At 43.3% G+C, this 13,636-nt stretch overlaps 1 protein-coding gene across 3 annotated transcripts in view; it reads left to right on the top strand.

Annotated features, from left to right (window-relative positions):
* The first annotated feature begins 710 nt into the window (after positions 1 to 710).
* ift70 (intraflagellar transport 70) overlaps positions 711 to 13,636 on the top strand; it is an 85,636-nt gene continuing 72,710 nt past the window's right edge. For all 3 annotated transcript variants that reach the window (XR_013888903.1, XM_080206269.1, XM_080206268.1), the window contains exons 1-4: positions 711 to 1,207; positions 8,372 to 8,437; positions 10,522 to 10,731; positions 13,385 to 13,441. Coding sequence is in view for 2 of the 3 variants with exons in the window: in XM_080206269.1 (XP_080062395.1) it covers positions 1,154 to 1,207; positions 8,372 to 8,437; positions 10,522 to 10,731; positions 13,385 to 13,441 (387 nt within the window). In the remaining variant the exon portion in view is untranslated. The remainder of the gene's footprint in view (positions 1,208 to 8,371; positions 8,438 to 10,521; positions 10,732 to 13,384; positions 13,442 to 13,636) is intronic.

Raw genomic sequence — 13,636 nt, 5'->3', positions numbered from 1 at the left:
ATTATGTTCCAAAGATGTGTGCATTAAGTGTATTGGCCATGCTAAATTACCCTGCAACATCACACGATTAGAAAAGAACAAAGAAAGTTACAACAGAGGGACAGGCCCTTCGGCCCTCCAAGCCTGCACTGACTATGCTGCCCAACTGAACTAAAACCCCCTATCCTTCCAAGGGACCATATCCTTCTACTCCCATCTTATTCTTGTATTTGTCCAGCCATCCCTGAAAACTTACTATCGTATCTGCTTCCACTGCCTCCCCCGGCAGCAATTCCAGGCACCCTCCGGATAGGTGCACGAATAGGCAGGGAATAGAGGGATTTGGACCAGGTTGAGGCAAGAAAATATTAAAGAGGCATCTGTATAGGCAAAGATTTGGTGGGATTTTGATTTTTTAAAATTAAAAGTCTCCTTTCACCTCTTAGCAGGGTAAATATGTGGGGTTATGGGGATAGGGCCTGGGTGGGATTGTGGAGGGGGAGGATGGGCCGAATGGCCTCTTTCTGCACTGGCGAGACCCTTTGATTCCCGCCAAATCAGTGAGTGCCAGTAACAAAGATGGCACCCGCCGCTCCAACCGTCACACAGGGGAGAAATGAGAATGCCAGGAGTAAAGATGGCGCCGCGGCTCGCGCAGCCCAATCGCCATGGTAACGGTTGCGGCCTTTCTGCGTCCCGTTCCGTTTCCATGGTCACGGGGCCAGCGGAGAGGCGCTTGCTCCGTCCCGGCACCGCGGCCTGGACAACAAACTCAATCCGGCTCCCGGGAAGCTGTCTGCGGCCCCGGGAAAGAAACTCAATCCAGCCCCCGGGAGGCTGACTGTGGCCCCGGGCAGGCAACTCAATCCAGCCCCCGGGCGGCTGATTGCGGCCTCGGGCAGCAAACTCAGTCCAGCCCCCGGGAGGCTGACTGCGGCCTCGGGCAGCAAACTCAATCCAGCCCCCGGGAGGCTGACTGCGGCCCCGGGCTGTAAACTCAATCCAGCCCCCGGGAGGCTGACTGCGGCCCCGGGCTGTAAACTCAATCCAGCCCCCGGGAGGCTGACTGCGGCATCGGGCAGCAAACTCAGTCCAGCCCCCGGGAGGCTGACTGCGGCCCCGGGCAACAACCTCAATCCAGCCCCCGGGCGGCTGACCGCGGCCCCCGGCAATCATGGCGCTGATACCGATCAAGGACGGAGAATACACAGCGACTATCTACAGACTGGTGAGGCCCAGAGGGACGGGGCAGTTAAAGTGGGGCTCTGGCCAGGATTTTAAAAAAGAAGTTTAATTCCTTGTCTGTTTGGGATGACCTGGACAGTGAACGTGGGGTGCTTTCTCTCAGGTGTTGCATTTTGGTTAGTTTAAATAGTGCCTTGTGAAAAATTGGCCCTTCCAGTGGTTAAAGAAGACCTGGGGAATGGGAGCGTTCACTCCAAGTGATCTACAAGGAAGGGGTGGTTAAAAACAAAGCTTTTAGATTTAGAACATAGAACCCTACAGTGCAGAAAGAGGCCCTTCAGCCCATCGAGTCTGCACCAAACACAATCCCACCCAGGCCCTACCCCCATATCCCTACATATCATACCCACTAATCCCTCTAACCTACACATCCCAGGACCCTAAGGGGCAATTTCTTAGCCTGGCCAATCAACCTAACCCGCACATCTTTGGACTGTTGGAGGAAACCGGAGCACCCGGAGGAAACCCACGCAGACACGGGGAGAATGTGCAATCTCCACACAGGCAGTGACCCAAGTCGGGAATCGAACCCAGGTCCCTGGAGCTGTGAAACAGCAGTGTTAACCACTGTGCTGCCGTGCCACCCCGGTGAACAAGTTGCAGTTGACTTTACCTGAAAAGATGAGAAAGGCAGAAATAATTTCCTCGAACGAAACATAGAACATTTCAGCGCAGAACAGCACTTCGGCCCACAATGTTGCGCCGACCAGTTAAAAAACAATGACCCACTAACCTAAACCAATCCCTTTTCGTCCATAAACCTATCCAGTCAGCATTCGGCCCATCGAGTCTGCAGCTACCACTCAAGTCGCGCTAATCCCATTTTCCTGCACTTGTCCCATCTCCTTGAATGTTATGAAATTTCAGGTACCCATCCAAATATTTTTTACCAGTTGTAAGGCTTCCAGCCTCCACTACCTTCCCAGGCAGTGCATTCCAGATTCCCACTGCCTCTGACTGAAAATATTTTCTCTCCAGTCCTTTTTACCCAAAAACTATGCTCCCTCGTGATTGATCCCTCAACCAAGGGGGACAACTGCTCCCCTATTCACCCTGGCCAGACCCCTCAGAATCTTATACACCTCAATCTTGTCCCCAGTCAGGTTTCTTTGTTCTAAAGAAAACAATCCAAGCTTATCTCGTCTTTCCTTATAGCTCAAATGGTCCATCCCAGCTTACATCCTGGTGAACCTCCTCTGTACCCCTCTCTCTAGTGCAGTCACATCCTATAGTGAGGTGACCAGAACTGCACACAGTACTCCAGCTGTGGCCTAACCAATCTTCAGTGCAGCTTCAACATAACTTCCTTGTATTTATACTCTGTGCCATAACTGATGCCTTCTTAACTATCCTATTCATGTGCTGTGCTGGCTTAAGGAATCTGTGACTATGTACCATGGACCTGGGTTTTATTTTGGCCTGGGTGACTGTGTTTGCATATTCTCCCTCTGTTTACATGGGTTTCATAGAACCTCTTAAGTGCAGAAGGAGGCCATTTGGCCCATTGAGTCTGCACTGACCACAATCCCACCCAGGTCCTATCCCCATAACCCCATGTATTTACCCTCACTAATCCCCCTGACACTAAGGGGCAATTTAACATGGCCAACCCACCTAATCCACACATCTTTGGATTGTGGGAGGAAACTGCAGCACCCAGAGGAAACTCATGCAGTTATGGGGAGAATGTGCAAACTGCACACAGGCAGTGACCCAAGCCAGGAATTGAACCTGTGTCCCTAGCGCTGTGAGGCAGCATTGCCAAGCACTGTGCCACCATGTGGTACCTCCAGGTGCTCTGGTTTCCTCCTCCAATTCAAAGATGTGCAGGTTAGGTCTACTGGCCATGCTAAATTGCCCCTTAGTGATCAAAGATGTGTAGGCTAGGGAGATTAGTGAGGTAAATATTTGGGGTTATGGGGATAGGACCTGGGTAAGATTTGAAGGGTTGGTGCAACTGTGATGGACCAAAAGGCCTCCTTCTGCACTGTTGGTATTCTATGATTCGATGATTTATTACAAGATCTATTTGTTCCTCTTCGCTTCCAAGTGTCTTTATTTAGTAAGTATTCCCTATTAAATATTGCAACACCTCACACTTATCAAGTTTAAATAGTATCTGCCATTGCTTTGCCCATCTGTATCTTCCTGTAACCTTCACCTATCTTCTTCACTATTAACCACCCTTGGTATCGTCTACAAACTTGCTTAGCATTTTCATCTATAGGGTCATTGTGGGGTGAGTTGGGCTGAAGGCCTGTTTCCGTGCTGTATATCTGTATAACACTGGACACTGGCTCCAGTCACTTGAACAGCCTTCTACTACCTTTGTGTCCTATTACTAAGACAGTTTCAAATCCATCTTGTCAAGTTTCCTTGAATTCCACGTGCTTTAACCTCCTCAACCAATTTGTCAAAAACGTTGCTAATATTCATATAAACTATATCAACTGAACTTCCCTCATCCACACACTTGATCACATTTTTGAAAAATTCTGACACATTTATTGGGTGTGATCTCCCTCTGACGAAGCCATGTTGACTATCCCTAATTCACCCATGCCTTTCCAAGTGGTTAATAATTCTCTCCTTCAGAATTTTCCCCAATAGTTTCCCTACCACTGAGGAGAGACTCGCAGGTCTGTAATTTGCTGGTTCATCTCCACCATCCTTCTGGAAAAGTGAAATGACATTAGCCATTCTCCAGCCCCCTGGCACTTCCCCCATGGACAGAGACAAATTAAAAATTTCTGTCAGAGCCCCTACAAATTCCTAACTCACCTCCCACAGAAACCTGGGATGAATTCATCTGGGCCAAGGGATTTGTCCATTTTTTAAACCTGTCTGAACTGCCGATACCTTCTCATTTCCAATGTTAAACTGTGCAAGTGCCTGATAATCCCTTTACCTGAATTCTGGACCTAGGTTCTCCTTTTCTGGAGTGAAGACCAAAGAGAAGTATTCATTTAAAACTCTTGCAATGTCCTGTGACTTCATAACTAGATTGCCTCCTTGGTCTCTGATAAGTCCTAGTCTTTCCCTGGTTAACCTCTTCCCTTTAATATACTTACAAAATGCGTTAGGATTCTTCCTAGATCTGTTTGCAAGTTTGACAGCGATAGCTCAGCATTTCAGTGGAAACACGCATAGAAAATCGAAGCAGAAGTCAACCATTTGACCCTTCAAGCTTGCTCTACTATTCATTATAGTCATGGCTGATCATCAAATTCAAAATTCTAATCCCACATTTCCCCATATCCCTTGATCCCTTTAGCCTCAAGAGCTAGATCTAATTGCTCCTTGAAATCACACAGTGTTTTGGCCTCAACAAGGCCATCCTTCCTCTGATGAGGACACCAAAACTGCACACAAAACTCCAGGTGTGGTCTCACAATGCCCTATAGAATTGCAGTAAAACATTCCTATTCCTTTACTCAAATCCTTTCACTATGAAAGCCAACATACCACTTGCCTTCTGTACTGCCTACTGTACCAACGCACTTATTTTCAGAAACACACTTCCAGAGACTCAGTTTGAACCATTTGAACTCGAGTGAGTGACGAAGGAAAGAGAAAGAGAGGAGCAATTGCAAAGGAGAGAGAAAGAGAGAGGGAGAGGAAAGGGAAGTGAGACAATCTTTGAACTTCAGAAACTAGAATTGCAAAAAGAAGATTAAAATAAGAACATAAGAAATAGGAGCAGGAGTCGGCCATCTAGCCCTTCGAGCCTGCCCCGCCATTCAATAAGATCATGGCTGATCTGTCGCTGCTCAGTTCCACTTTCCTGCCCTCTCCCCATAACCCTTAATCCCCTCACTTATCAAGAACCCATCAACCCGCTTCTTAAAAATATTTAGCGAGGCAGCCTCCACCACTTCAACGGGCAGAGAATTCCAGAGATTCACCACCCTTTGAGTGAAGAAGTTCCTCCTCAACTCCGTTCTAAACCGCCTCCCCTTTATCTTGAGGCTGTGCCCTCTAGTCCTACTGTCTTTTTTGAGCGGGAAGAGTCTCTCCACCTCTATCCTATCCATCCCATTCATCATCTTATACGTCTCAATGAGATCTCCCCTCATTCTTCTAAACTCTAACGAGTACAAGCCTAGTTTATTCAGCCTCTCCTCATAGCTCAATCCCCTCAACTCCGGTATCAGCCTAGTAAACCTCCTCTGCACTCCCTCCAAGGCCAAAATATCCTTGCGCAGGTGCGGCGCCCAAAACTGTACACAGTACTCCAGCTGCGGAGGCACAAGTGGAGGCAAAAGTGGAGGAAAGTGATGAAGAAGACGTAAGCCCTCTTAGTTAAAGACCTAATGGGGATATGTTTAAAGATATATAAATATACCAAGATTTGACGAGAAGAATGTAGAAGCCTTTTTCATTTCATTCGAGAATGTAACTAAACAGTTAAAATGGCCACAGACCATGTGGGTGTTGTTGCTTCACAGTTGGTAGGTAGAGCTAGTGAAGTGTTTGCATCTCCATCAGAGAAGTTATTTAGGAATTGAGATGAGAAAAACCATTTTAAATGCAAATGAACTAGTGCCAGAAGCCTACAGACAGAAGTTTAGAAATCTAAGCAAAGAATCAGATCAGACACGTATAGAATTTGAAAGAATTAAATAAAGTACCTTTGGTAGGTGGACAACAGCTCTTGGGGAAACAGTTATTTTGGAGGAATTTAAGAATTCAATTCCTTCCAGTAGTGAGATTGGAAGAACAAAGAGTTAAAATGTGAGATTGGCAGCAGAAATGGCAGATGATTATGAGTCAGTTCATAAATCAACGTATGGATAGAAACTGGGGAAAAGAGAAATCCGCAGGTGATCAAGAAAGAGGAAGTATTGTTGGAGGTGGTAAGGATACTTTCTTCGCATTAAAAAGGAAACGTATGAGGGGGAAGAGAAATCAGAAACCTTAAATATTTTCATTGTAATAAAGTTGGACAGGCAAAGTCACAGTGTTGGTGGCTGAAGAAAAGTACTGGGAAGACTGATGTGGTAAACTAGGATAAGCCAGTGGGGTTTGTTAATTTGGCAAAGGAAACCATGGTTGAAGCGAAGAGGTGCAAAAGAATGTACAGCATGTTCAGAGGTTGGTTGATAAGCAATTGCTGGATCTTTTTAAAGATTTTATTTGTGGGTAAAGTATACTCGTCTGCAATGTGGCGTAGGTAAGGAGGTTAAGTGCAAGGAAGTCCTTGCATTTCCTATATTCATCGAGGCGAGCTTCAGTGCTTAGCTCTTTATGCCAATCTTACACTTTGATCTTACCCTGCAGGCAACCAAGGGAGTTTAGATTTGGCAATGCCACAGTTATTTTTGGAAGGGGCATGTCTACTATGTACATTTAGGATCTAGCTTTTAGCTTCCTTTAGCAGTGCTATCCAGTACACTTCAGCCAAAACATTCTATCCCTACACTCAAATCTTCTCACTATGAAGACAAACATACCATTTACCTTCTTTACTGCCTGCTGTACCTGCAAGCATACTTTCAGCAACTGATGCAGGGGGACACCAAGGCCTGAGTATCCACCGCTCTCAATTTACACCCATTCAAGTAAGAACATATCTTCCATTTATTGTTACCAAAGTACATAACCTCACATTTATCCACATTATACTGCATCTGTCATGCAGATGCCCACACAGTCAGCCTGTCCAAATCATGCTGAAACATCTCTGCATTCTCCTCACAGCTCAACCTTCCTACCAATTTTGTATCATCTGCAAATTTGGAGATAGTATATTCAGCTCCCTCACCCAAGTCATTAATACATAATGTGAACAGTTAGGGTCTGAGCACAGATCCCTGCGGAACCCCACCTGTCACTACCTGCCAATCAGAAAAAGACTCATTTATGCCAACTCTTTGCTTCCTAGCCGCCAACCAGCTTTCTATCCATCTGAAGACATGAAGTGTGCCTTTGTACTAAACAGGTTTAGAATAATTGACAAAGAAACCACAGAGGAGATAAGGAAATTGTTTTTCTGGAATGCACTACCTGGAAGAGCAATGGAGAGAGATTCAATAGCAACTTTCATAAAGCAATCAAATCTTTACTTAAAAGGTAGTATTTTGAGAGCTATGCAGAGGAGATTTACAAGGATGTTGCCGGGATTAGGTGGCATGCCTTATGAGGATAGCTTGAGGGAGCTCGGCCTTTTCTCCTTGGAGAGATGAAGGATGAGGGGTGACCTGATAGATGTGTATAAGATGTTGATAGGTATTGATTGAGTGGATGGTCAGAGGCTTTTTCCCAAGGCTGAAATGGTTGCCACAAGAGGACACAGGTTTAAGGTGCTGGGGAGTGGGTACACAGGAGATGCCAGGAGTAAGTTTTTTACTCAGAGAGTGGTGGGTGTGTGAAATGCGCTGCCGGCAACTGTGGCGGAGGCAGATTTGACAGGGTCTTTTAAGAGACTTTTAGATAAGAACGTGGAACTCAGTAAGATAGAGGGTTATAGGTAAGCCTAGTAATCTCTAAGGTAGGGACATGTTCGTCAGAACTTTGTGGGCCGAAGAGCCTGTATTGTGCTGTAGTTTTCTATGATTCTGTGTTTTTAATTGGTGTGTGGAATAGCTGGCAAAGGCAAATTGACACGAATCGTTCAATCTGTGATTTTATGATTATGAAATAATGTATAAGTGTGTTTTTGATTGTTAATCTCAGTTTTTCCATGATAGATTTGTAATTTTAATTTTCTCATTATAACACAATATCCTGCTTTGTGAACATTTCACAAAAGTAATTTGCCATTCTTCTTCTGATTTCCTGTTTTGTTCTGACTCCACAACTGCCAGTAAGATTTATTTTTCAAAACATGTATTCATTAATTAAAAGAAACTTTGAAGTATCGATTATGTTGTCCAGACACAGCTACTGTGGGTAAAACGCTGAGTTGAAAATGTTGTTATAAAAGGGAATGTTCAATTTTTTCATTGAAAACAACATCCAGAGTGTATAAGCAACTGTTCTGTGGTATTATTTTTCACTGTTACAGAAAAATTGTGCTGTGAAAATATATTTTTATATTTGGCACATTTTGGAATGCATTTGAGTAGCAGTGTGTTCTGTAAATTCTGTTCATCTTAACAGGCATTCCGACTGCTGCTATCTCTAATGTCACTTCCTACATTTTCAGATTCGAGATGGAAGATATGGAGAAGCCATTCATATACTTAACAATGAACTTCAGAAACATTCAAAAGTAAGTATTGCCATTTTGATGTTCATTTTACCCTATTCTGAACAGATTTATTGACAGATTTATTTGCAATGATGCAGTACATATGAATTAGGAGCAGGAGTAGGCCACTCAGCCCCTCAAGCCTGCTCCCCCATTCAAAAAGATGGCCGTTGATCTGATTGGAATCTCAACCTCACATTCCTGTCTGCACCGGATAACTTTTCATCCCCTTGTTAATCAAGAAGCTCTGCTATAAAAATACTTAGAGTCTGATCTCTCAGCTTTACTTAAAGATCTCTGATATCTGTCGTCGTCCTTTACCTGACGTGTGGCAGTGCTGTGACACTGTGGTTCGCGCTGCTGCTTCACAACACCAGGGATCCAGGTTCATTTCCAGCCTTGGGTCACGGTGAGAACGTGTGGAGTTTGCACATTCTCCCCGTGCCTGCATGGGTTTCCTCTGGGTGCTCCAGTTTCCTCCCACACTCCAAAGATGTGCGGGTTAGGTTGATTGGCCATGCTAAATTGACCCTGGTGTCAGGAGATTAGCAGGGTAAATGTGTGGGGAATAGGGCCTGTGTGGGTTTGTGGTCAGGACAGACTCAATGAGCCAAATGGCCTCCTTCTGTACAGTAGGGATTCTGCGTAAGACTGATCTCTGGGACCTGTGCCTGATTCCTGCTTGAGACTTTGTCTTAGGATCTCTTTCTGTTCCATTTCTTTTAGGACCTTTTTGATTTGGGCTCTTCTCTCTGTCCCCTCCCTGTGTCCTGCTCCCTGGGACTCCAGCTGTTAAATGGTGGTCTGGTTAAGGTCACCTGAGTGCATTTTCTACCATTTACTTCTTTTCCTTACGTGTATAACGTTAGGGTACTGACCAAAACTGCAAAGTGTATTGTGAAACCAGACCAGATCCCAACGATTTTACTATTTGGCATAAATGTGAGGAAAGGTTGCTTTGCTCCAGGAGTAATTCCACTGACAAATTAGGGATCTTTTTATCAAAGCAAACTTTATTCGTAACAGTTAAAATATAACCGACAATGTGAAGCAGCTTAACTTTTAACAGTTAACCAATAGTTTAAAAAATGAATGGAAACAACTCTCATTTCTAACATCACTATTTCAGTATCAAAAAAACATCAGTCCTGTTAGACTCAAATTCCGCTTTAAATATAGTTCGGAAACCAGACATACTTGATATTAATTTGTATTAACATGTTTGAAGCTTTTAGAGAGGTTTTAATGTTCAGAACATCTTGCACACTTCTGTCTTTAAACAATCCCAGCCAGAAACTAAACTCTAAACTGAAACTAAACCAGCACAAAATCCTCATTTCTCTCATTAACCAAATTATCACATGACCCTGTACACCTAAACTCACATCGCGATTCTTTAATCAGAAAACCCCAGGGGACCTTTTTTATCTATAAACAAAAATCCATTAAAATGAGTAATTATCCTGCTTTCCCAGCATCTGAGCTGCATGTTTTCCAGACACACTGACTACTTGCAGAAAAAAAAAATGAACTTTAAAACAATCCCCTCCAATGTAAAATATTGAAATAGCACAGAATTAGCAGAGGGTCAATTCCTGACCTGAAGACATGAAAGACACCGACTGGGCATGCGCAGAAGGCCCTAAACTGCAATTTTGAGTTAAAATTAAGATAGGTATCAGAGTTACCTAAGACACAACATGTTTTGGCGGTTCTTTAACCCATGTATCCATAGCATAAGAAACTAACAGAATCGGTTGTTTATGATAGATCAGTACATGATAGAACATTGTTGATGTCAGGTTTTTATGAGTTCATTTGTTAAATACTGTATCCCATTGCCTTTGTATTAGCTGTACTTTCCTAGTTACATGGAAATTAGAAGCCAGAGTAGACCATTCGGCCCTTCGAGCCTGCTCCACCATTCATTTTGATCATGGCTGATCATCGAATTCGATATTCTGATTCCCCCCATTTCCCTTGATGATAGTCCATTTATAACTCCTGTTAGCCTGTAAAGAAAATATTTTGAATTTACAAAATGATTCTTATGATTGCTATCAACTCTCTGGTTTCCTTCCTTATGTGTATGAACTTGTTTGCAGTCCCGGGCAGCTCTCTCTCTCCTGGGTTACTGCTACTTTCAGATGCAAGATTTCTCCAATGCTGCAGACTGCTATGAACAACTGATCCAGATCCACCCAGAGGTAGATGACTACAAACTCTACCATGCACAATCCCTTTACAAGGCATGCATGTATGTAGAGGCTATGAAAGCAACCTTTCTTATAGATAATCCAGCTTATCAAACTAAGGTAAGATTGGGGATGCATTATAGAGTATGTTCAGAACTTGTATTCCTGAGAAAGCTCTCCTGTTTCCCATTATTTTAATGGGAGATTCATATCTGCACTTTCCTGATTTGAAAGGAAAAGATTCATTTAAAATGGTACATTTTAAACAATGTAATTACATAAAAGCAAAATCCTGCTGATGCTGGAATCTGAAACAAAAGCAGAAAATGCTGGAAAATCTCAGCAGGTCTGACAGCATCTGTGGAGAGAGAATAGAGTTAATGTTTTGAGGGTCATCCAGATTTGAAATGTTAATCTGCTCGCTCTCTCCACTGATGCTGTCAGAGCTGCTGAGATTGTAATTATTTATTATGCGATAATACTAATATAGTGTAGATTTATCACCATTAATAGTCAAGGACAACACTGTCGTATAATTACTTCTCTATCTTGAGCTTGTGTATTATTACCCACTAATGAGGTAAAACTCAGCTTGTTCTAATTTATGAAGCTTTATTATGGTGTTAATACAGCCCTAGTTGGACACGGAATCATTGAATCCCTACAGTGCAGAAATTGCCATTTGGCCCATCAAGTCTGCACTGACTCTGGGTTCACCAGGATATTGCCTGGGACAGAGCGTTTGAGCTATAAGGTGAGACTGGAAAGGCTTGAATTGTTTTCTTTAGATCAGAGAAGGCTGAGGGAGTACGTGTTTGACGTGTTTTAGAGCATGAAGGGTATGGACAGGGTGAGTAGGGAGCACCTGTCTCCCTTCGTTGAGCGATTAATCACAAGGCGGCATAGTTTTAGGGTGAGAGGCAGGAGATTCCAAGGGGATTTGAGAAAAATCTTCACTCGGAGGGTGATGGGAATCTGGAACGCACTGCGTGGGAAGGTAGTGGCGGCTGGAAACCTTACAACCTTTAAAAAATATTTGAATGAACGCTTGAAACATCATAACAGGGACGTGTGCAGGTAAATGGGATTACCTCAACTTTAATGGTAGATATTGTTGGTGCAGACTCACAGGGCCTTTTCTGCTCTGTATGACTCTCTGACAGGCACCCACCCTTTCCCTGTAACCCCACACATTTACCATAGCTAATCCATCTAACCTACACACTTTGGCTCATTAAGGGGCAATTTAGCATGGCCAATCCACCTATCCTATTCATCTTTGGACTGTGGGAGGAAACCAGACCCCTTTCCTTTCCCTGCAAACAATTTCCCTTTCCTTCCTTAACCTACGCAAAAATGATTCAACCAAACTAAACTGCAGAATCTATAAGACATGGTAGGGAGTTTCCATTTTAGATGTAATGTGCTGCTCTTTTGAGAAGTGTGCCCACCGGCATGTGACGATTAGGGGGTTTTCATTGTAACTTCACTGCAGTGTTAATGTAAGCCTACTTGTGACACTAATAAATATACTTTAGTTCTTTATTTTGTTTTCAAACATCTACTGGTCTCATAGTTGGGAACCATTCTAAAACTTAATTTTAAAAAACTGCTTTAAAACAGTTTGATTATTATTGATTATAATTAGGTTTTCACAAACGTAAGCATTTTTAACAACAGTGTCACTCAAAGTCCTTCCAATAAATTGCTTTTAAAAATATGCAGTGCCATTTGTTAGATATGTTAGGGTAGAGGTCAGTTTCTGAATAAATTAAAAGGAAAATATAATCAGTATTTTTTAATTTGTGCACAAAAGAATTAGATAATTCTAATTTTTTTGTGCACAAATTGTGGGGCAGCACTATAGCACAGTGGTTAGCACTGCTGCTTCACAGCTCCAGGGTCCTGGGTTCAATTCTCGGCTTGAATCACTGTCTGTGTGGAGTTTGCACATTCTCCTCGTGTCTGCATGGATTTCCTCTGGGTGCTCCGGTTTACTCCCACAGTCCAAAGATGTGCGGGTTAGGTTGATTGGCCATGCTAAAAAAAAATTGCCTTTCGTGTCCTGAGAGGTGTAGATTCGAGGGATTAGTGTGTAAATATGTAGAGATGTGGGGGTAGGGCCTGAGTGGGATTGTAGTCAGTGCAAACTCGATGGGCCAAATGGCCTCTTTCTGCACTGTCGGGTTTCTGTGATTCTATGATAACAGCACACTGGCACAATGGTTAGCACTGCTGCCAGGGACCCAGGTTCGATTCCAGCCTTGGGTCACTGTCTGTGCAGAGTTGGCTTGTTCTCCCTCTGTCTGCGTGGGTTTCCTCCGGGTGCTCCGGTTTCTTCCCACAGTCCAAAGATGCGCGGATTAGTGTCCCAAGGTGTGTCGGTTATATGGATCAAATCTGTGGGGTTACGGGGACAGGGCAGCGAAGCGGACCTGGGTAAGACACTCTGTCGGAGAGTTGATGCAGACTCAGTGACCTTAGTGGCCTCCTCCTACAGTGCAGGGGTGGCGTGATTAATTTTTCAAACCTCCTCGATGGCCCCTGCAGGAAAGTAAATTTAAATTCACGCAGCAATCGCAGAAACTTGATTTGTGCTTGAAACCAACAATCTTTTGTGCTGGTTTTGCTGATTTCAGAAGATTTGCTTCACAAATAACAGCGCTGCCAAGTATAAGTTGCATGCCAATCTGTTTGTTTTAGTATAATTATAGATACAACACAGATTTGGAGTGGCAATAACTCAAATACAATCCTTAAAATTCTTAACCAGGTGTTGAAATTACAAGCTGCAATTAAATATGGTGAAGAAGACCTTTCAGGAGCAAAGGTAAGGATTGATTAATACTTCTTAACTTGATTAAGAAAGGGAATCTAGAAATTTAAATTCATTTTGTATCTAAATAAAATTTTAGCTTTACTTTGCATATTGCAAATGTTTTCCCAATTATTGACGTTTAAATATTGTCCAAGGTAAACTGCAAGAAATTTACTGTAATTGAAAAGTGACAAATCTGCTTTCTCC

This window comes from Carcharhinus amblyrhynchos, chromosome 18 (assembly GCF_965287045.1).
Source record: "Carcharhinus amblyrhynchos chromosome 18, sCarAmb.v2.hapA, whole genome shotgun sequence".
Lineage (NCBI taxonomy): Eukaryota > Metazoa > Chordata > Chondrichthyes > Carcharhiniformes > Carcharhinidae > Carcharhinus > Carcharhinus amblyrhynchos.
The sequence above is the reverse complement of the archived record's forward strand: the minus strand, read 5'-3'. Positions and strand labels throughout refer to the sequence as shown.